Raw genomic sequence first — 24,955 nt, 5'->3', positions numbered from 1 at the left:
TCATAATGTCCAAGTTTGCCACTTGCAACTTAATGTGATGAAATCTAGATGGGGTGCAACAAAGAATGTCCTGTATTTACATGAACAATGTTCAAGTCTACTGCACCTTCCACCCATAATTTCACTAAGATTTTTCTAAATTCCTGACTTTAATAGTTTACTTATCTATGCACATTTGCCCTTTATTTGTGTGACACAGTATTCATTCCATAATAGGGTACAGATGTGCTTGATGACCACTACCCAAATTCAACAGTGCCTTTTTAACATTTCCAATCTATCCTTTATCAGTGCAACTCCCATTTTAGCTCTACAACCCTTGGGGATCTGTGGATATCTAATTTTGACTACTCAGTCTTCTCTCTCCAAACTCTTGGTTATGTAATTGCTTCCTGAACCCCTTCTGCTTAATCAGAGGGGAGCTTTAAAAATCAGTTCTTTTCCAATCAAAAGAAGCTGTTTGCAATTTTACTACGTGTGCTACAACTACTTGCTAATTGTCTTGTGTTGAAGTTCTGCTTTGATATAAAGCTAGTTTACCTTGATTTTTGATCTGGCAGTGTTTATAGGTAAATTCTCTTGCAAATGCTACCCACCTCACTAGTGTTTCACCTTGATGCACCATTCTGATAGTACCAATGGTCAAGTAAAGTGTGTGCAGATTTGTACACTACTCTGAACTAGAGTTCATTATTCTATAATTGTCAAGGAAGCATTCCACTTACTTTGCTGGAATTACCCTTCAAGACTTCCTGTACAGAAGCGCATCAATTTAATGTACAGTACAAATTAGTACAATGACCCAATCAGATTTGAAGTTACTTCTGGCAGTTGACTTACTAAATGATTAGTCTGCATGGTGCTAACCATTAGAGACCTGGAGTCCACTTGTGTTTGGCTGTCCTGTTGGAATAATGGGTAAAGGAGAAAAATGTAACAATGCTCTGTCGCAGAGTAGGTTATTGAGCTGGAGGGCCATTTGAGTTTATTTCCTTGTGCTTTCTTGTACCCTGGTTTTAAAAGTGAGCAAAGACAGAATGGGCCTGACAGGATTGGACTAAATGATCTCCTTTTGTGTAATAAAGTTACACTAATGGGGGCAAGTGTTTCATGGAAAAATGGATTAAGTGACTGCTCTACTTATGAACTTCATTTTGGGGTTAAAATCAAAGCTACAACTATTGGGTTGTTTCTTTCTGTAGATGCTGCCTAACACGTTTCCAGCACCTTTTTGTGGTAGTTGCACCTTCTCCATATTGTACATAAAGCTTTGACAAAACTGGGGAGACTAGTCTCCTGAGTTACCTTTTGTATTTAAAGCCTTCCATTGTTGGGCACATGATTTAGTGAAGGTAACAGGATGTTCTTTCAGGGGCACAATGCACATGCTCACAACAATGCACTGCCTAGTTTGTTGGGATTAAGTGCCATGCTGACCTACCTGTTTTGGTCACATATGCCACCTACCAGTTGAGTGGCTTCTTGCATAACATCCTAGTACCATATCTCTACAGCAGAATGTACCAAGGTAACTGCTTTCCAGAACAAAAGGTGGGGAGGGGGGAGGAATTGCTTAAGTCCTTCATCACTGAAGTAAAAGCTTTCCTGCAGTCTGTTTGTCTTTGTATAAGATGTACCTATGCAGTAATGTGAGTGAACTAAAGCAGTGATGGTTGAATGGCAGTCTGTCTTGTGTAGAAATCTTGAAGTAATGTACATAGCCAAAAATCTTAACATTGATACTGTTAATCTCACTGAAGCTGTTAGCCCACTTCAATCAACAAAACTTCCTTGTAAATTCCTCATCAAAGAACTAGTGTTTACAGGATAGTACTTGGAATTCCTAAAGGTACATTGAATGGATATGATGGGTAATGCACTACTGGGGGTTAATGCTTGCTTGCAAACACAAGGTGAAACTGCCCAGTGATTCATCCAAATGATGCAAATACCTTCAAAAGAGAACTGGATGGGTTCTTAGTGGAATAAGACCAGAAAAAGTACCTCTACTAAAGGATGCAAGCCAGATAGTCTCCTCTCCTACAGATTCTATTGAATGATGTGATTATACTTTTAAGCGTATCCAGTCGATCATAGTAAGGTACTGGAGATGATGAATCTGACAAAGTAGGAGTGATGGGTCCCTTCATCCACAAACCATTGTCAAGCTGACCTGAAATGTACAGAAGTTTTAAATTGGTTTAACAATATCACTAACTGCAACTTTTTTGGGGGTGGGAGGCAATGGAAGCAAAATTCCTTAAACTCAAATGATCTACATATTAAAATGTTTAATCTAAACTGTCTACCTCTCTTCCAGCTTTGAAAGATGACATCTAGGAAGAAAGTTTTGCTGAAAGTCATCATCTTGGGAGATTCAGGGTAAGGATGTTTTGTGGTCTAAATACCACTTCCACCATTAATAAAAATGTTGCTAGCTTATTGGTCACAGAAGCCACGTTATTACTGACGAATAGTTGGATACCTAATCAACTGTACTATATTACTGGTTCTTGTCTAAGATTCTAAGTTAGAATATGAAGCCATTTTGGCTAAATTTGAAATCTTGCTTGGCAGTGAAATTGCCCTCACTTAAGGTATTATGCAATTTTTTTTAAAAACTAAGACTTTGAACCAGTAACACTTATTCACTTCTACTGGAGTAGACCAGCAGCCTGCTCCTTCACTTACTATTATGGCTGATCCTGTACCAAGAGTATGTTTCCTACTGGGTCCCAACACCCCACATTATGTTTAGTTTAAAAAAAACAATCTTGCCCTGATGTACTTTTCTGTGGATGCTTGGCTATCCTAAGTGACGACTCTTTCCTCCCCCTGACCACCACCACCCCCACCCCCCCCCCCCAAAAATATCACGTTCCAGACTGCAGCCGGAAGAAATGTCTATCCTATCAACCCCCTCCTAGAATCCAGTACATCTCTTCCTCTAACATAGTGCAGACCAATGTTCTGCAGATTCATAAAGCTGTCATCCAATAATCTGTCTAGTGTTCAGAATCAATAAACAGACTAATTGATGGAAGAATGCTTTCTGAGACACTTTGCTGAAGACTTGTATGAAAAGCCCAGGCCCTACACTGTCCACATAATGTCCTTGATGGCTTTCTAGATTAAGTCTATGATGTATTTATGGGCTTTCAGAAGGCAGTCTTTTGGCTCACTTGAAGCTTGTGGAGAAAGCAAGTTGACTTGGTTAGTGGTTGAAGATGAGCAGGATAATCCCTGCCTTGGTGAGATGTCAAAGATTATGTTAAATTGGTTTGTCACATGTACTGAGGTACAGTGGAAAAACCTGTCTTGCATACTGTGCATGCATAATCATTTCATTACCTCAGTGCATTGAGGTAGTACAAAGAGAAAGAACAATGCAGAATAAAGTGAGACATAGAATTTGGATTTGAAAGAGTAGAATGATGATAGTAGAAGTAATGAGTAGATCTGCAGAGCAGCTTGCAACGAGTCGCAAATTGGGGCCTCCACTCCTATTTGTAAACAACCTGGTTGATTAAAAGCTGGCATATCTTTGCCAATGACAAGGATAGGGGGAAATTGTCACTTCAATATACAGACCAATTAAGTAATTGAAAATTGTGCAGGGAAACTGGATCATTAAGCCTAAAGGGTGGAATTGTATGGTGTACCATCAGTTGCTGCAGTTTGGGTAACAAAGTTGCCCTTGCAGAATTCAAATCATTACTAAAAAATTAGCTGTTGCAGGATAAGAAATTAAAAACCATGTGAAATTGACAACTTAAGGGCTTGCATTATGGAAAATAGTTTAATAGGAAATAGTTTAATTCCTCTGTAATATAGGGATATATGTACAGATAGTTCTGCTATAACATTTCCATAACATGAATTGGTTATAACATGATTAATGGATTAGGGAATGCTATTTACACTACATGGGCTGCATTGGTTATAGCATGATGGGTGAGGGAGGAACCTGTTTAAATCTGTCCTTTGTAGCAGAACAGGCTGTAGTTACTTTCAATGTCTCTCTATAAAGTTTCTTAACTACATAACTATTGTTTGTAGTAGAATTGCCTGTACTTGTGATTAAAACACTCACTTTGTGTAAGAAAGCAGATCGCAGGGTGATTATTTGTGTAAATCTTGAGTACAAAAATTAAAGCCCTATGGAAAACCCTCCTTGCATACTCCTAGGAGATTCTCTACTGGCATAGAATTGTATTGTTTTTTCTTGTACTGTTCCTACTAAGTTCCCACCCCAGCAAAGCACATAGGTCTGTGGTCACAGGTATCAGTACAAGAATATTCTATAGCTTGGGTTTCCCTGATGTGGTTAAATTGTTTTGCACCCCTTCAATTTTAAGCTGTGAACAAAGTACTGAGAATTTAGTACTACATCAAATGTAGACAAGTACCGCTAACCGTAACATCTGTTGGTGTAGGTGGAGTTAAGATTAAATTTAATATTGGCCTCTTGTGGAATACAAAGTGCAAGTTGTTTTGCTACTATCCAAACCCTGTTTCCACTGTACCTCCTGTACTAAATGGTTTTGGGCTGAATGCCTTGTTGAGGTATTGGCCTTGGAGTGCAGTGTAGATTACCTGTGGAAGCATTCAAGCAAGGGGAAACATGCATGAAAAGGTTAGGATATTCCTAAAGATTAAATGGGAGAAACTGAGGGCTTGTACCTAGGGTTATAGTTCACGATATGGCTAAGGCTTTTGGAATGAAATTTGGGAAACAATTTGGCATCCATTAATACTGCAGTATTTTCTGAAAATGGCATTTGTAAACTTTAGTTCAAATTAAAGTAATAGATCAATGGATTTGGGTCAGATATCATGATCTTGAATGGGATCTAAGCTTTGGAGTGAATGGCTTATTCTTGGTGACAAAACACATTGGTTGGAAATATTCCACAGATCTGCAGCATGGGGGTGGAAACTGCTCCCCATTTTCCTGCCTCTTCCCGATGTGCTGACCCAGGCATTTCATCTGTCTTAAGTTTTGTGCTATGAGCCTCTCATTCTGCACTAAGGACATTTGAGAATTCTGTCTTCATCTGATATATCACCTTTCATAGCTACCTGCAAATTGCATACAAATTGAGTTTGGCCACACAGAATTGAACAGTTAAATTGATTTTTAATTAAATGAACTGATGGGAGCAAGAAGTTGAAGATGCAAAATTTACTAAACTTGGTATGTTCACAAGTCTGTTCTACAAAAATTCAATCAGGTAAAGTACATCCAAGTTGGCATTTGATCCCTGTATCAGGAATAGGAAGAGTCACTGCTGGTTGTTATCCCCTTGAGGTATTATGTATTTGGGTTTCCACCCTGCCAACATAGAACAGTACAGCACAGTATGGGCCCTTTGGCCCATGTTGTGACTAAATGTACACCTCCATGATCAATCTAACCCTTTTCTCTGTACAGCCCATAACCCTCCATTTTTCTTGCATCCATGTGCCTATCCAAGAGCCTCTTTAAATGTCCCTATTGTATCAGCCTCTACTACCACCCCTGGCAGTGCTCCAGGCACCCACCACTCTGTAAAGAACCTACCTCTGACATCTCCCCTAAACATTCCTCCTCCTGACCTTAAATGGATGTCCTCTGGTATTGTCTACTACTGGGGTAAAGGTGCTGGCTGTCCACTCTATCAAGTCACTTCTCATCCAGTGTTGCTTCAAAGAGAAGCCCTAGCTTGCTCAGCCTATCCTCATAAGACATGTACTCTAATCCAGGCAGCATCTGGGTAAATCTCCTCTGCACCCTCTAAAGCTTCCACATGCTATAATTTGGAGACCAGAACACAGTACTCCAAGTGTTGTCTAACCAGAGTTTGAGTTGCAACATTACCTCATGGCTCTTGAACTCAGTCCCCTGACAATTGAAGGCCAATGTGCTGCCTTAACAACCTTATCAATATGTGGCAACTTTGAGGGATCTATGGACTTGGATCACAAAATCCCCCTCCACACTACTCAGAATCCTACCATTAACCTCTTACTCCACCTTGTTCATTTTTCCAAAGTGAATCACTTCCCACTTTTCCAGATTGAACTCCATCTGCCACTTCTCTGCCCAACTCTGCATCTTGTCTATATCCTGTTGTAACCTACGACAACCTACACTATCCACAAACCCCTCCAACCTTCATGTCATCTGCAAACTTACTAACCCATCCCTCCACTTCCTCATCCAAGTCGTTTATAAAAATCAGTAGGGGTCCTGGGACAGAACACCACCTGTCACTGACCTCCAGGAAGTGTATTCTCCGTCTACTATGACCTTCTACCTTCTGTGGGCAAGCTAATTCTGAATCCACACAGCCAAGTCTCCATAAATCTCATGACTCTCTGGATGAGCCTACCATGGGGAACCTCTTTAAAGTCCAGATACACCACATTCACCACTCCACCTCATCTCTTTTTGTCACCTCAACTCAGTCAGGCTCATGAGGCATGACCTGCCCCTCTCAAGCCATGCTGCCTATCCCTAATAAGACTGCTTCTCCAAATGCTTGTAAATCCTGTACCTAAGAATCCCCTCCAATAGCTTGCCCATCACTGACACAAGGCTCATTGGTCTATAATTCCCAGGAATATCCCTACTACCACCTTGAAGGGAACAATATTAGCAATCCTCCTGGTACCACTCCTGTGGCCAGGGAGGATGCAAATATCATCAATGCCCCAGCAATCTCTTCCCTTGCCTCCCATAGTAACCTGGGGTATATCCCATCCAGTCCCAGGGGCTTGTTCATCCTAATGTTTTTCAGAAGCTCCAACACTACCTCATTACTCAACATACTACAACACATTACCCTGTTCTAACTGACCTCTTGTTCAAAGTCCCCCTCCCTAGTGAACACTAAAGTGCAGTATTCATTAAGGACCTCCACCTCCAGATACATGTTTCCCCTTATTCCTGAGCAGTCCTACCATCTAGTCATCTCCTGTTCCACATACAAGTAGAACACCTTGCCATTCTATTCACCAAGGCCTTGAGTCCCTTTCTAGCTCTCCTAAGTTGCTCCTTCCTGACTACCTTAATTCTCAAGCCCTGCCTGATTTTTTTTGTTTGCTTCCTAAAGCTTAAGTATGATTCCTTCCTCTTGACTAAATATTTCACCTCTCCTCTGTCAACTGATTCCTTACCTTGCAATCCTTGTCTCAGTGGGACAAACCTATCCAGAACCCCATGCAAGTGTTCCCTAAACAGCCACCTTCTTAGTATTTTCTTCTGTGTATTTCCCTGAAAATATTGGTTTCCCAATTTGCACTCCCAAGATCCTGCTTAACACTGTAATTAGTCCTCTCCAATTAAAAACTTTCCCATATTGTCTGCTCCTATCCCTGTCCATGGCTATGCACAAGGTCAGAGTTGTGGTCACTGTCTCTGAAGTGCTTGCCCACTGAGGCCTGTCACCTGACCAGGTTCATTGCCTAGTACTAGATACAGTATGGCCTCTCTAGTTGGCCTGTCCACATACTGTCAGGAATCCTTTAGAAACATCAAACCTACAGCACAATTCAGGCCCTTTGGCCCACAAAGCTATGCTGAACATGTCCCTACCCTAGAAATTACTAGGCTTACCCATAGTCCTCTATTTTTCTCAGCTTCATGTACCTATCCAAAAGACCCTATTGTATCTGCCTCCACCATTGCCAGCAGCCTGTTCCACACACTCACCACTGAGTAAAAAAAAACTTACCCCTGACATCTCTATACCTACTCCCCAGCACATTAAACCTGTGTCCTCTTGTGGCAACCATTTCAGCCCTGGGAAAATGCCACTGATTATCCACAGTCAATGCCTCTCATATACCTCTATCAGGTCCCCCCTCATCCTCCGTCACTCCAAGGAGAAAAGGCTGAGTTCCCTCAACCTACTTTCATAAGGCATGCTCCACATTCCAGGCAGCATCCTAGTAAATCTCCTCTGCACCCTTTCTATGGCTTCCACATCCTTCCTGTAGTGAGGTGACCAGAACTGAGCACAGTACTCCAAGTGGGGTCTGACCAGGGACCTATATAGCTGCAACAATACCTCTCGGCTCCTAAATTCAATTCCCCAATTGATGAAGGACAATACACCATATGCTGCCTTAACCACAGAGTCAACCTGGACACTTAATAAATTCTGCTCCATCTACACCTTGCACTAAGGAGCTGCCTGTCAATATCAGGGAAGTTGAAGTCTCCCATGGCAACTACCCTATTTGCATCTTTCCAATATTTGCTCCTTATGTCCTGGGTGGCTATTGGGGGCACCTATAAAATACTCCCAATAGTGATTGCTCCCTTCCTGTTTCTAACTTCCACCCACACTGACTTGGTAGACAATCCCTCCATGACATCCTCCCTTTCTGCAGCTGTGGTACTATCCCTGATTAGTAATGTCACTCCCTATCCTCTCTTACTCCCTATCCTCTTTTACCCCCTTCCCTATCCCTTTTTGAAACATCAAGTAACCAATCCTGGCCTTGTAACAGCTAAGTCTCAGTAATGGCCACAACATTGTAATTCCATGTACTGATCCATGGTCTGAGTTCATCACCCTTGTTCAGAATACTTGTGTCAAAGACAAGACATTTCAACCCATGGAACTGTTCATGATCTATCCATTTTCTCCTTCCTCAGTCTCTCTGCATAATGCATCTACCTCTACACCAACTGGTCCATCTTCTGATATCTCTGGTTCCCATTGCTCTGCCAACCTGGTTTACCTGAAGGGTCCTGAGCTGAAACATTGACCACCTGCTTTTCTCTACAGATGCTGCCTGGTCTGCTGAGTTTCCCCAGTATCAGTGTTTTTCATGCAGATTCCAGCATCTGCAGTCTTTTGTTTCTTCCTCCCTTCCTTTTCCCAACAACTCTAGCAAACCTGCCCACAGGACATTGGTCCCTCTTGAGTTGAGGTGTAACCTGTCCCTTTTGTACAGGTCATGCCTTCCCCAGAAGAGATTCCAGTGATCCACAAATCTGAAACTGCCCTCTCCACCAATTCCTCAACCACACATTTATCTGCCATATCTTCCTATTCTTGAGGTCCTGCTTTTAGCTTCCTTCCTAACTCCCTGTATTCCCTCTTCAGGACCTCAATGCTTTTCCTATCTGTTGGTACAAATGTGTACCACAACTTCTGGCTGCTTTCCCTCTCCCTAGGAATGCTGTGGGACTTGATCCAAGACATCCCTGGCACTTGGGAGGCAACACTTATCTGGGAGTCTTGTTCTCTTCCACAGAATCTTATCTGTTCCCCTAACCAATGAATCCCTATCACTACTGCAGTCCTCTTCACCCCCCCCCCCCCCCCATTTGTTTCAGTCAGACTTGGTGCCAGAGACCTGGCTTCTGGCTTTCCTGTGGTAGGTCATTATCTCTTCCCACCCCCACCCAAAACATTATCCAAAACAATATACTTGTTGATGGAATGGCCACTGGGGTACCCTGCACTTACTGCCTATTCACTTTCCCTCCCCTGACAGTCACCCAGCTAAGTGAAAAACACTGATGCTGGAGGAACTCAGCAGGCCAGGCCTCCAGTATCAGTGTTTTTTTTATCTACCTATCCAGCATCTGCAGTCCTTGTTTCTCCAGTCACCCAGTATCCTGCAACCTTGGTGTAACTGCCTCCTGGTAACTCCTGTCTGTCATCTGTTTCCCAAATGATTGTTCATCCAGCTCCAGTTCCCTAACACTGTCCAAAGCAGTCTAGACACTGGAGGTCTCCCTGACTCCAACATCCTGCAAGAAGAGTAAACTACTGCCCTCCCTGCCATTCCCAGTGCTCTAAACTGCAATAAGAAAAGAGACCTTGCCTGAACCCTACCTTAACCTCCACTCACTTACTCCACCACTTCACACTGAAGCCTCTTGAGTCGTAGCCTTAAGGTCCCACTCCTGCACTGAGCCACACAATGGCCATTCCACTGCTTACCAATGTTCTATTTTCTTGGAAGCCTCAATGGTCACCATCCCCAAGTGATGGTCAGTGAGGAATTCTTGTCACACTAGCTTGTTTATCCTCTCGGGAGCTATATCTCTGCTTCATACAACAGTGCTGGGCTCAGCCTCTGCCCTTGAATATTTTTGTCTTCATTTATCCACATTTTCTGTTATCCCACTAACCAGCTGCTTTGTCGGTTGCAGTCCTGTTTGTTGCTGGACGTCCTTTTGCTATTGATAAAATGAAGTATGTGCAGGTCTAATGATTTCAATGAACCCCCAGCACAAATGTTGAGATGTTGACCTGATGAAATCAATTTTTTAAATGTGCTGCAATATTTTACAATATGCATAAAATGTTTACTACACTCAAATGACTTCCATACTATCCTTAAAGTATTTTACATGTTCACTAATTTGGATTTTAATTTTTCAGTTGCTAGTAGACTAACAACTATCTTTCATAATTCCTTTGCCTCTTGGTTTCCTATTTTAGTGCTGGATATAACAACTCTATATTAGTTTGCTGCTTGGCTGTGTTCTGACTCTGCAGGATGCTGCTAGCTGTCAAGAACAGCCCAGGTGGGTAGGCTTCTAATGGCTTCCAATAGTTGAGCTCTGCAGAAAGCTCTGTTTAGGATGGCTTCAGCTAGTGCTGATTCATTAAGGGACTATCTTGGGCTACCTAGTTTGTTCCTTGCATCTCTTTCCAGTAGTCAATTTCTGCTTAAAGCTGTTTGTTGTCTCCAGCCTTGCCAATCAACTTTTAAAATGTGTGGTTCTGTCTTGGATCCTGATTGCTTGGTAGGGGGCTGGAATCTGGCTTTCCTAGAACTAAAATCTAAGCCCAGCAAGCAACTGTTCAAAGACTATGATAGGAATTGCTGGATAAAATATGCTTATAGTTATTCAGTGTTACAATATGGGTGGCAGAGCATGGAAATGTGGCAACAGCACATTGCCCCTTCAGATATTGTATTGATTAGGTAACTGATCAATGCACTATACGACTAGTTCTTCTGCTAGATGAAGGGTGTTTACTGCAGCCTTTCATTGTTCAGTTATTTAGTATGATCACTGCCTTCTGACCCCTAGTGAGGGATTTTTATAAGCAGGCCTTCAAGTTCATTAAATTTTAAATTTGCTGATTGCTTCGTTTTTCCCACAGCATCGACTGCAGCCAGACAATTTGCAGTAACAAGCTTTGAAATGTGTTCCAGCAGTAAGGAACTAGCACTTTTTAAGGGATGTGGGGACCAACTAATGAGCTTGGTATTCATTCAGTTACACAATGTGAAAAGCCAGGTTGGGAAGGCAGTATATTACTATGTTGGTTCTTACTCCCAGCTGGAGCCTGCACATAAACAAATCTGACATCATGCCTTCAAACTGAGCAAAACAAGTGGTGCATAATAAAATTGTCTAGAGTTACACTGCAGGATGGATCATTTCTCTCCTTCCTGAGTGTATTATGCTGATCTAAACTCCATGATCTTGCAACTGTTGTGTTGCAACATGTCTAAAGTAAGATCATGCAAACACCTCTAATGAAAAGACATGGGTTTCTGTAGCACCTTTCACAATCTTGACAATGGACTACTTTTGCAATGTAGTCAGTTGTGATTGGAGGAAATGTGGTAACTTCTGCAGAACAAGCTGCTGCATTATCTAGTTAACTGATGCCTCTTTAGTCAAAGAATGGGCTATTAAGCAGGACATCAGAAACATCCAACTTTGAACTAACGGGCTTGTGGTCCTCTGTTGCCTGAGGGCAAACATTTAAGCACCATCTGAAAGCTGGCACTTCCAGTGATGCAGCAGATGCCAGTCCAGAACCATACACAATGCTCCAAAGGGGCTCTCTTCTGGATGAGTGCTGCTATAACTACCAAACCTGGGCTGACAATTTAATTCAAATTGACTGGCATTTGATTAGTTTGTGGTTGCTACTGTTAAATGAACCTCTTCAATTTTAAGATGGGTGGAAATTGTAAGAAATAGTAATTTCACAGCATGTTTAAAATTGAACTGGGAGAACAGTGAGATTTGTATCAAATGCTACAAGTGAGTCATCCTAATCTCGGCACCAAGATGTTCTATTAATAATCACTGCCCAGTTAATTAAGGTACCAGATGACTGAGTTGATTTAACATGAATCTGAGCAAGTACAGGAACCTTTTTAACTTGCCTGTAGTATTCTTATGAACTGATGTCTAGATTTGCGGGGTAGTGGATTTAACAGATGGTTTGTGACAAGCTGCCATCTGCTTAGTAGCAGTGAGATCTCGCTTCCTCTTCTGTTGTCTGGAACTCTGTCCTCACTTAGAAGCTGTAGTGCTGAAATTCCGCCAATAGAAATTCTGGAATGTAATGGTTCACCTAGTCACCTGCTTAGATGATGGCCCTGGCATTTTTCCTAAAGTGAAGCTTAATGGTTTGCTTTAAGTTTTTAAAGTTAGAACAAAGCTAAGGGGAAACCTATCTTCTGTCCAATTTCCTTTTAGTCTCAAACTGAACTGCAAATTTAAGATCAAAATTTGAAAATGGACTGAATTAACACTTCCTACCTTTTAGCCCCCTTCTACCTGAAGACTAGTTTGTGAACCCATTCTAAACTAAGCTTTTGGAAGTGAACTGCCCTTTGCTTAAACCCATCTCCATTCAAGGGTGAAGTTATAATGCTGGTTTCACATCCCTGTTTTAGAAATGTGATCCTGCAAAACCATGTCTTTCATGTTCTGCAATTGGTGACAGCACTGTATCTGAAAGTTGCATATAACAATATGCTTAAACTGATTCTACATTCTGCTCCATCTTGCTCACTGAATGTGTATGTAAATTCCACCCCCTGGGTGGGGGAGGGTTTTGTGATTTTGCTTAATTATTTTTCATACACTCTTGCCTTTCTAACTTCCTGTATTCAAGCTTTCTACACAGATCTTGGTAAATGTCATAATTCCAATATCCTATAGCATTCTTTGACATCCATAGGGGGCTAAAAGTCTAGATTTGGGATTTCTTTGCTAATGGGTATCTATTACAAACCTTCAAATACATGAAAGTAAATTCTGCACTTGGGTAAGTTTCCAGTCTACTTTGGCTAAACTTCAGCCTGGTAAAATTAGACCTTTAACCAATTAAGCCTTGGTCTTGGGGTTTGGCAATAGAAAGATGAATTGTCACCACCCACTCCCCAAGCATCTGATTCACTTCCCCCTAAACTAGGTTTAGTATTGTTACTAAATTCCACCCTGCTCTCATTCAGACCACTTCCAGAACTTCTGTCCACCTTCTGCATCCATCTCGGGAGATGAGCTGATATTTACTAAAAACCCATAGCTACATATACTATACCCCTTCCCACCCTGTCTCATAAGGATACCATCCTTCCAGTTTGTCTCCACTGCATTTGTTCTCAGGCTTTCCAGTCCAAGATATCTGAATGTCCTTTTTCAGAAAACCTGGCTTCCCTTTCACTGGTTGGAGCCCTTCCTGCATTTCCTCTAACTCAGACTTCCACTCTCACCCCCAAAACAAAAACAGATGAAGTTCCCCTAGTTCTCACCCTTCACCTACTAGCTAGATCTCCCCTCCACCTTGACTTTTGCAGGGATCACTCCCTCCACTCATCCCTCCCTGGCAACTAAGTGCAAAATGTGTACACCATCTCCCTCACCACCATCCAAGGACCTAAACAGCCCTTCCAAATGAGGCAGATTCACTCCAATCTCATCTGTAATATTTGGTGCTCTCAATGTGGTCTCCTCTACATCGAGAAAGTTCAGACTGGGTGACTGGTTTGCAGAACACCATGCTCTATCCACAATGACCATCCTGAGCTCCTGGTTACAATCAACTTCCCTTCCCATTCCCCCCACAACCTGCCCCTCTGCATTCACCATCAGGGTGGGTGAGGCCCAGTGCAAACTAGACACCTCGTATTGTGTTTGGGTACTATCCAATGGTGGGAACACTTGAATTTTCTAATTTCGGGTAACTTGTTTTTCACCCAATGGATCCCCTCCCCATCTCTTTCCATTTGCCCTTCAACTCTTCCTTAATGGCTTCTGTTAGCACCTCACTTAGATTTGTGCACATGTAGCCTTTGTATCCCTTTTTATCACCCTCCACCTTTTGTGCCTCCCCCAGCCCCATCTGCCTTTACCTTGTCTGCTTTCACTTATCACCCACCTGCCCATCACCCCACCCCTCCTTACTGCCCATCTTCTCTTTCCACTTAGTCATGCTGCAGGGTCTTGATCTGAAATGTTGACAATTCCACTCTTTTTCCCCCCCCCCCCCCCCCCCCCCCCTCCACTGAGTCCCTCCAGCAATTTGTGGTTTGTTGCTCCAGACTTCAGCATCTGCAGTCTCATACCTCCATGGGTCTGGTTCTTGCCTCCTCAATGAATATTTTTAAATTAAAGCATTTGTTGAATTTTTCTCCTATACACTTTTGAACTGTCCCATTCAGCCAAGGACCCTAACATTCATTGCCTTTGCTTCTCATTTGCTTGTATTTAGTGAATTCCCTGATTTTTTTTTTCCCCTTCAATGAGATTTACTATGTTAAAGTTGAGTTTGTTGTGTGCATGGGTGCAATGAAACCTACTTGCAGCAGCATTGCAGGCACACAGCATCAGGTAAACAGCATTCGGTAAACAGCATTCTCAAGGAAAACAAACTAAACAAATTTTTACAAGAGCACTATTTGAACAAAGTCCATTTTAGTGTAGTGGTCACAAGTGTTGCTAAACTGTAGTGATTAGGGTTTTGCTGGCATTCAATTTCTTGCATTCAGCTGCTGTTTTTGATTTTTCTGATGTACAAAATTTCTTGAATAATTGATTCCTTAACCAGCATTGTTTGCAGTTTGAGCCCATCTAAACACCTGTGACCAGTAATATTCAGCTGTCCCTCCTACCCATCTTCAAATCTTGCTTCAGTAGTGATCACTCTTGACCTCTTCATTACTTCTATCAACTGGACTAGCACTGAAAGTGATTCAAGCTGTCAAACTTAGTTTTTCCTCTGCATTTCAATCTATAAATCCAATTTGTATCTCACTTCTGAAACTGCTGCAAGACTTGCCCTAGTCATGTAGCACAAACAGGCCCTTCAGCCCACTACTGACCAAACACCCTCCCTTCTACTTTGCTACCTCCCACCAGTTGAAGTGGATGATCAGCCCTGATTGTCAAATGGTACCATAATGCCCACTGTTCTCAAAGTACCAAACCTGCATCCTGAAGCTCTTCCAGCTGATGCTACCTGCCTGTGGGAGTATAACTTACTGTACTCTCCACATACAGGATGTGTATTTGCAGGTTCCTGTTCCTTGCTTCTGTAGAACCTGTACTGTGAAACTGCACCCTCACTATATATTCCTGAACATAAAGTGGGTGAAAGTAGATTCTTTGCCAATGCAACCACTTGACTCCATGGCTGATCACATTTGAAAGCCCTATTCTTGCATTATCTCCATATCCCTTTGACGTGAAGAAATCTATCTCATTGAATGTATTTATGGTCTGTTTTGTGGTAGAGAATTTTAGATTCGTGAGATTTCTATCTCCTTTTGCCCTTATTCCTGAGGCTGACCCTAATTTTGTGTGCAACAGTCATTGGGAACACTTGTCTATCTAGTTCAAATGGAACTAGTAGTTTTGAAATCCCTAGTCTCAAACTTGCACATTAGAGGTCTAACTGCCCCAGTCTCCTGTTCCAGGAACTAGCCTAGTAAACAATTGAACTCCCATGCAAGAATATCATTCTTTGTCACTAAAGTATTTGCAAGTTCACACCAAGGCCCAGTACAGTTGCAGCAGGACATCCTTGCTCCTGTGATTAAGTCATTTTACAATGAAGACCAACATGCTGTCTGCTTTCCTAACTGCTTGTCATGCCTAAACACTTGCTTTCGGTGTCTGATGTACAAGGAGGCCTAGGTGTCATTGCACTTTTCCCAATCCATCACCTTTCTGATGTGACACCCAAGATCTGGTGGTTTATCACAGTAAACTGCATTAGCCTTGTCTAAACCACATTGAAGCCTTGTGCATCCTCAGCTTGCATCACCTTCCTAACCACCCAGCTTTGTCTCTCTCAAACTTGGATGTTACATTTCATTCCTTTGCTTAGTCCAGTGATTTGGGTATTGACTAACTGGGGCCCCAAGTGATGACCCCTGCAGCATGCCTCTAGTCACTTCCTGCTACCTCAAATCAGTATTCCTCCTGTGCCTATCTCATGCTGCAGAATTAAAGCACATGGAATTGAGGTAATACACTGTCTTGATTGAGACGATGAACTGGGGTCTTAAGACTTTTGAAGGCACATGCACTTCATCTACTGGCACTTCCTTGCCCATTCTGCATATACCCTCAATGCCAATAGATCTGAGCATGATTTGCCTTGGGCCTGTGACCTCTCATCAATAGATGGGATTGGACAGTGTCATTATAAATGAGAGGAGTCATTTGAAGGACATCCTGTGAATATTCTTTTCACTTTGGTTTTTTGTATTTGATATTTCACTGCCAACAACCTCTGGTATCAGCATGGTCTCTGAGAATGTAAGCAGACCATTTGACTGGATTTGCACTTGGTCCAAGCCAGACCTTCAGCTGATGACATTAAGCCCCCTTAATCCTATTCCACCCAGCTAGGCAGCATGGTGGTGCAGCTGCCTGGCATTGACCTTTGTAGTTTGCATGTTCCAAGGGCACTTGGGTTCCTATAGATTGCTGGTAGGTTAATGGGCTATTGTTTAAAAAAAATACCTCCTTGGTGTAGATGTGGTGACAAGATATCCACCAACTAAGTTTAGATGTAAAGAAATGAGCCCCAATGGTACTGATGGGTACACCTTTGGAGTTGGCATTGACTTGATAAACCAAGTGGTCTTGTCATTAAGCAATCTGTGCCTTGTCTTTTTACCTGCCTTGGTCCCATAATCCTATCTTAAAGATTTTAAGTTTCCAACTGACTCATTTTGAGGTGGGAGAGTGTAGGCAGACATAACCTACTAATGATGTGTAGTTCTGTGTCAAACTGGTTTATGCCCCTTACTCTGGACTCTCGATCACCTTTCTCTTCCCTCAGTCCCATCTATGTACTGTATCAACTTCTAGCCAGAGATCTGGGGTAAAAGGATGGTGACTGTGCATAACCTGTATGTAAAGTCACCTGGAATCCAGCACTCAGTTGTGGATTTTCTGAAATTGCAACATGCCATGATGATCAAATCTCTTCCTTTTTCAGGGTAGGGAAGACCTCACTGATGAACCAGTATGTAAACAAAAAGTTCAGTAACCAATACAAGGCAACAATAGGGGCAGACTTTCTAACAAAGGAGGTGATGGTGGATGATAGATTGGTGACAATGCAGGTAATGTAAAGCTTTTTAAAGTAGAATTTCACTGGTTTTTGGGTTGGGGGAGCAAAACTCTTGGCTTCAAAGTATGGTCTGTGTAACTTGATAGAATTCAGTGGGTGTTGACTGCTTGTGCTGTAAAGTTCCTTAACTCCTGTGGAAACCCCATTTTATCCAGAAGTCTTGCTCTACTTCCTGTTTTTTGATCTAGAGCTGCAGCTGTCTGAAGTAAGAGGAAACATTTCACTCTGGTTTGGTCCTAAGTGGCTTTCAAATAAGGGTGGGGCATTCACATTAGGAGGGCAATTTCCCCTTGTCCCAATTATAGACACTGAGGTTCCCAATGTTTTGACTGAGCAAATTATGACAATTCTATCTGCACTGTATGAATGCAGATTTCCCTATCAGAAGATCTGCTTAGTTTGTGTTTGAGCTATTGAAGTTTTGACTCTCAGCAGATTGATTGTAATTCCTTAATTGGATTGTCCACCAAGTGGAACAATGTTGCATCCTAGTTAATGGACACAATTTTTTAGCTTTGTGCTTTGCAAGGGTCCAAAGACTATAATGGGATTTTAAAAAATAAAATCAGTCATAGAACAGTACAGCACAAAACAGGCCCCTTGGCCCACAATGTTGTGCTGACCTTTAAACCTCACCTAAGACTATCTAACCCCCCCTCCATATCCCTCTATTTTAAATTCCTCCATATACTTATCCAGCAATCTCCTGAATTTGACCAATGTACCTGCCTCCACCACTGCTCCAGGCAGCACATTCCATGCCCCAACCACTGGGTTTTTAAAAAAAACCTTCCTCTGATATCTCCCTTGAACTTCCCGCCTATTACTTTAAAGCCATGCCCTCTTGTATTGAGCATTGGTGCCCTGGGAAAGAGGTGCTGGCTGTCTACTCTATCTAACTTGTGGTTCTTCCCATCAGATATGGGATACAGCAGGACAAGAGCGTTTTCAGTCATTGGGTGTGGCATTCTACAGAGGAGCTGACTGCTGTGTGCTGGTCTTTGATGTAACTGCACCCAACACATTCAAAACACTTGATAGCTGGAGAGATGAATTTCTCATTCAAGCTAGTCCACGAGATCCAGAGAACTTTCCATTCGTGGTCCTTGGTAACAAGATAGACCTGGAAAACAGACAGGTAAGTGTGTAGTACATTCCTTGGGGGTGGGAAGCTAGCCACCTTGAATTGTCCTTGGTCCCCCTGCTGTACAGTGGCCTGTGGTTCAGATGACAGGAGCTGATACAACACTGCAACCCACAAAGTTAGATGAGACTAGCTACAGGATGCAATGCAGCAAAATATACTTCAACATCTCCCAAATTCCTCCTCCCTTCCCAACCCACCCAAAGACACTTCCCACTGATAACAATGTCCCAGTTGCCCACTGTCCTATCTGGATTGCTGTTCCTCATGTGGGTTAGAATTGAGAATGAAAGTAAAACTGCAGATGGCAGAACTGAAACAACATGCTGGAGGTACTCAGCAAGTCAAGCAACATTGTAGTGAAAGCTTGAGCTGCCATCTTGAGTCCATGATGTTTCATCAGAACTAGCCAGTTCTGATCCAAATTTAGAAAGGCTGGCCACCTGAGATCATTCACATCCTTTGGGCAATGTGCCTGGGTGCAGAGTGCCCTGGGTTTGCCTTGGAGGTTTTGTCTTGCACTTTCCACAAGACAATGGAATATTAATGAGCAGCTGGAACCTCTCAGGCAGCTGTTCTGTGAACTGTAATGGTTTAGATACTGACTCAACACTTAATGGCACTGCAGTAAATGAAGGGCCTTCTACCATGTCTGTTACTGTGGCTGGCCACTCATGTGGAAATTAAAGGCTGTCTGGGGTGAGGAATTCCAGTTGTAGGGGTGAGGCTACAACCTTCCAGATGTGGTTGTAGTGACACTACCAAAACTTGCACTGGTCTTGTAGTGATTTATTAATTCTCTTCCTTCCCTCAGGTCACCACAAAAAGAGCACAGGCATGGTGTCAGAGCAAAAATAACATCCCATACTTTGAAACCAGTGCCAAGGAGGCGATAAATGTGGAACAGGCTTTTCAGACAATTGCACGGAATGCACTTAAACAGGTGAGGCCATGGCAGGATGCCACCTGCTGTTTGGTGTTGGAACTACTTGAATTGCTATTGCTTTTAATTTCTCAGCTACCAAAGTTGAGGTGAAAAAGGAATAAATGCTCTTTTTTGGCTTTAAGGTGTTGTAGTCCTAACCCATTCAACTCCAGCTCGGTTACTTTTGATCACCTGTATTCTCGAAGCTTCAGTAAAATTCTGGGTATAATCCTTCAGTGTGTTTACAGCTTTGAAACCTAATGGACTTTTAACTTGTGAAATTTCAAAGTTCTTCTGCAGTGACTTGTCTCTGCTGTTCTGAATTTCAGCCACATGAATTACACTGCCCTTCCTGCCTTTTTATTAATTCTTTGTCACAGTCTGACAGTTAAGTGGTTTCACTACTGAGTTGGGGCTTGGAACAAGAAATCGTTGTCCTCCCAAATACTTCAGTGGGAGGGAATTTGTTTCATCATTGTGCATACTTAAGCTTCCTGTTGGGTCCACTTTCCAATATTGAAGAGCTGGAGCACATTGAACTGTTGCATCTTTGGAATGCCAGTAACTGACCTTTTATCATTCATCATTCATCTTTCCCCCAATGATGCCACTCTGCCTTATTGGGTCAAGAATCATCATTGTGGTACCACTGTCTATACCATTCAAGGATGTTACTGGGAATGGAAAGTTTGAGTTGTAAGGAAATGGGATAGGTTGGTATAGATTTCCCTGGAGTGAAGAAGGCTGAGGGGTGACCTTGTATAGGTCTAAAATTGACAGGCATAGTGAATGGTCAGTCTTACCCCCAGGGTAGGAAACTAAAATTAGAGGACATAAATTTAATGTGAGGGGAAAGATTTTAAAGGGGACCTGAGGGGTCCACTTTTAGAGGGTGATGGGTATATGGAGAAAGCTGCCAGAGGAAGCTGTAGAGATGGGTACGACTGTTAAAAGACAGACAGGTACATAAAGGTTTGGAGAGATGGGACTAGCTTAGTAGGCAACTTGGTGGCATGAACAAGTTGGGCTGAAGGATCTTTGTGCTGTATGACTATAAATTCCTGTCATTTGCTGTTCTATCCCCTCTTTAACCAGACTGCCAGCATCCAATCCTCTCTACTTTTGAAGAGCTCTGACTTGGTGCTCATGCATTGTTGGCATTAATCACCTACAAAATTCTCATGGTCCATCTTTAACTTCCATTCTTAATGTTAGTAGTTGATTTCTGAAGCCATATGTGCTTTCTACCTTTCAGATTACTTGAGGCATCCTAAATAGTGACCTGTTAAGAACCCTTGTTCATGATGCTTTGGATACCTTGGTAAATCTTTCCAGGGTTTCTTTTATGCCTTCCTGTAGCCATGGGTTGTAGCCAGTAATGTTTGTCTCATGGTCTGCCATCTATGGTAAATCATTCCCTGACTTTAAACATTTAATCAAACCATTACCTTGAAGGATGAGGACAGATTGAAGTGGATCTTGATGGATAAATGGTCCCTTCCTGATTTGTAGTTGGCCCATTTCAAAAAGTTACAATACAACTCTTTTGAGCTCCAGTTTAAATTGCCATTAACCTATAATTTAAAGTTGCTGCTTTAATCCTGAACCTTGGTTTCTTGACTGGCATTGTAACATTCTGTACTAGAGCATGTGACCAACATTTCCTAATATCAAGGCCAGTAACTTAAGCCCTGCTTGTATTTTCTTGATCACTGTTTAAATGTCAAGAGCTTGTTTTTCCTCCACCCCCCCCCCCCCCCCCCCCCACCACCACCACATCAATCCTTCCCCTCTATCAGATTCGACACAGCACTGAAGGAATGGGGCAGATCAGTCAGCATCTGGAGGGAAATGGACGGACAGACATGAAGGCTCTCAACCTGAAATGTTGACTGTCTATTTCCTTCCACATGCTGTCTGACCCACCAAGTTCGTCAGTGCTTTGTTGCTCCAGATTCCAGCATCTGCAGCCCATTGTCTCCCTCGGGTTCCTGTCCTATCAATCCTTGCTATATTTTCTGTATCCTAGAACTAAAATTATTTTCAGTTCTGATTTAAGGGTCTTTTGACCTGAAATGTTAATGCTTTCCACAATTGCTGCTGTACCTGAGTTTCCAGTATTTTTGTTCTATAATTTCCCCTTGGCTCTGATCACTAATTTCCTATTACTTTTTAATTGGTCTTTAACCACAATCTTGATGCTTGACCTACTGAACAAAGTCTGTTCAGTGCATTGCATTGTGTAACTGTGGTTCCTTAATGGATTGGAACTTGTGTGGGGGAAAATTAACTAAACAGTTCATTGTCCTATGCTATTAGTCTACTGAGGACCCCCACTTGCTTACTGTACTGAATTGGTAGTTCTGCCACTACCAGACCTACTTTCCTGGTAAACCTTTGAATAACTCAATGTAATACTTATTTTGTCAGCTTCCCCTTATTCCAGTACTGCCAATGAGGGTTCTTTCCCATACCTGCTAATTCATTAACAATGGATCTTCAGAGCTTGTATAAGTTGATTTACTGTGTGTGTAGGCAGACTTAAAACTGTCTTTCTCTCTAGGAAACAGAAGTGGAACTCTACAATGAATTCCCAGAACCAATCAAATTAGACAAGAATGACCGAGCAAAGACTTCAGCAGAAAGCTGCAGCTGCTGAGTGGGAGGGATGATCCACAATCCAGTCCTCATTCTGTCCTTCCCCTTCGACCACAAGCCAAGATTCCTTCATGCACCTTGGATACTGCCTCTGTGCACAAGGAAGAGCTGCACCTAATTAGCAGACCTAATGTATAATAACTGGTAACATTGGAAGGAAAACTAATGTATACTGAACTTAAGTTTATTGTCTGAAGACCCATGTTTTACAATTGTACTGTAAAATGATTTTTAAGTCTGTTCTGTCTGAAGGTGAGAACTGGAATAACCAGTGTTCTCTCTGTCTCTCAATCCTCAAGCCCATTTTTTTTTTTGAACGTGGTTCTTGGAGATGACCTGAAACTCTGTTTATCCCATTCCTTATCTGCTCCCTAACTTGTCTTGTATTGATGCCTGTCAGCTTAAAGTGAGCCCACTTTAAAACCTATTAATTGCTCTTTGATCTCCATAAGGCAAGTGAAATGCTACATGGGCTCCTGGAAATCCTATCCAGACTTTATTGGCAGTTAATACTAAACAGTGAAAGTAACTTTGGTTCAATATTCTGTAACCACAATTGATCAGACTGCTTAATCTCTGCATTTTGGTTTTGTTTATTCTTGAGTTGATTTAAAATGTGCTTGATGTACTATATGCAGAAAATCAGTATTAAGTTAGAGGTCCATTTGTTTTACCTAAAGCTACCCAAGGATGAGATTAATAGCATTATTTCTGAACAGACCTGCCAATGGCAATGTCTGGTACTAGTGACAACTTGCCAAAGTTACTGGTCTTGCTTCATAGCTTACAAATACTTTTTCCTTAAGGTTCACATTCTATACATGGGACAAATTTCTGTAATCATGAGGATATTGCCAATAAATAGAACAGGAGTGACTTGGTGTGTGGTTCCTTCATTCTGACCATTTAAAATGTTTAAGCTGTGGCTTGGTAGGTCACCTAAGGTGGTTGATTCAACTTTCAGTGGAGTTTGACTGCACAAACATAAGCTTTTCATGTGCTGCTGAGTGATTTTAGTTTATAATATAAAACAAAGGTCTTGTCTGCTTGCAGGTGAGCATTAAAGATCCCTGTCTACCATTTTAGAGTAGGGACGTTCTTCCCAGTCCTGTCAAGAGTTATCCCTCACTATCACAATCTAATAACTTGGGTTTGGGCTACTACAGTTGAGTGCAGATGGGCTCCTATGAGTGACTCCAGTGCCAAAAGCTTTGATTTGCATACCTTGGATGCTTATGAACAGGATGAGCATCAGAAACACTTCCCTGTTGCTTTTATCAAAGTTCTGTCCATCTTCATTCTTGAATGTTTACAATAGTTGTCTCCCAACCTCTAACTCATCTTCCTTGAGCCAAGTATCAGGGAATGGGAAAACCTTATCCATTTTTTAGCAATTAATTCCATTGGTCTTCCAGATGGGGCAGATGAAGGTAAAACTGAAGGGATTAAAATCAATTGTGCACAGTGGTTGCTGAGTTAGTATCCAAATGGTTTTGCTATTGATCTGAGTACCAGATGGTGCTTTAAAAATCCATTGACCTGATCTCAAAGGACATCTGTGACCAACTTGACCTATAACCCCAACCCCTTGGATTGACTGGAGCAAGGGCTGGAGGTGTTGAGGGGGGGAAGAGGATGGAGCAGTCTTTACTGGTACTGAAAACCAGTGTCCTGCACACTGTATCGTGGTAGAACTCTCTAACCACCTTGAGGTTATAAATGTCTAAAGTCCAGCAAAACAATTGCTTGAGGCCTATTGGATTTGGGATCTTGCCCCCCCCCCACAAGCAAACGGTGGTATGATTGCAAAAATTGGCCTGCTCACTGGAGAATTTGACAGGTGGATTTGAGTTTAACTGTTCCTTAAATTTAAGGCACTTGCAACATAAACATCTTGAAACACTTAGCAGATTGGGCAATAGCTGGGGTAGGTAACCAGCACTTCTCTAATGAGGTTTTTCTCATGACCACCAGCCACACCACAATTGTGTTCTGAGATGCACTAGCCCTTCCTCACAGCACCTGGCAGTTTGAGAGAGATCATTAGGACCACACAATCTCACAGACCTCACCTGTTCAGTCCCTGCTCCTCATCACATCTGGATTGGTTTATCACAAAGGTCTCCCCAATAATTGGTTCTTGATGCCCTTGAGTGTTAAGATGACTCTTCAACCTACTGTCAGGTAAATGGAGTTGTGCATTGCATCTGTGCAGATCTGACAACCTAGTTGGACAGAATACAAGTAAATTATTGAAATGTTAAGGGTCTGGGTGATGGGAATGAGTGTTAACTTTCTGCAGCAGGATGTTAAGGTCCATGGAAAGGAGTGGCTATCAGTGGAGTGTTAACTAGATTTAATCACGTGTGATGCTTTGTGAAAGGTGTTAACAGCACCTGGAGAACTGGATGGGAATGACATCTGTCATGCCCTTTAATGTGCTAGCAGTTTTTGAGGAAAAAGTGTACTGAAGATTTGGGGGTTCTGGACTTGGCCTGAGTGACAGGGAGAGGTTGTGTAAACTAAGACTTTATTCCCTGGAATGTGGGAGATTGAGGGGTGACCTGAGAGCTATTACAAGATCATGAGGGGCATAGACGGTGAAAGCAGTCTTTTTCCCTGGAAGGGGGTGCTTAAAAACAAGAGGGCATAGGTTTAAGATCAAGAGGCAAGAGCTTTAAAGGGGACATCAGGGGCAGCTTCACACAAAGGGTGGTGCGTATTTGGAATGAGCTGCCAGAAATAAGGGTTGCGGCAGGCACATCAACATTTAAAAGCCATCTAGATAATATGTGGATAGGAGAGGTTTAGAGGGCTATGGGCCAAAGGTGGGCAGATGGGACCAGCTCGCTGGGAACACAGTCGGCATAGACC

At 42.3% G+C, this 24,955-nt stretch overlaps 1 protein-coding gene across 1 annotated transcript in view; it reads left to right on the top strand.

Moving 5' to 3' along the window:
- The window catches only part of rab7a (RAB7a, member RAS oncogene family), a 28,651-nt gene extending 5,694 nt beyond the window's left edge, over window positions 1-22,957 (top strand). Inside the window, exons 2-6 of the mRNA XM_052018451.1 lie at window positions 2,321-2,382; window positions 17,220-17,346; window positions 18,274-18,492; window positions 19,313-19,441; window positions 21,987-22,957. Of these exons, the coding sequence (XP_051874411.1) occupies window positions 2,330-2,382; window positions 17,220-17,346; window positions 18,274-18,492; window positions 19,313-19,441; window positions 21,987-22,082 (624 nt within the window). The 5' untranslated portion in view covers window positions 2,321-2,329 and the 3' untranslated portion in view covers window positions 22,083-22,957. The remainder of the gene's footprint in view (window positions 1-2,320; window positions 2,383-17,219; window positions 17,347-18,273; window positions 18,493-19,312; window positions 19,442-21,986) is intronic.
- Window positions 22,958-24,955: the final 1,998 nt, after the last annotated feature.

This window comes from Pristis pectinata, chromosome 6 (genome assembly GCF_009764475.1).
Source record: "Pristis pectinata isolate sPriPec2 chromosome 6, sPriPec2.1.pri, whole genome shotgun sequence".
Lineage (NCBI taxonomy): Eukaryota > Metazoa > Chordata > Chondrichthyes > Rhinopristiformes > Pristidae > Pristis > Pristis pectinata.
Note: the sequence above shows the minus strand (reverse complement) of the source record. Positions and strands in the feature narration are given on the sequence as shown.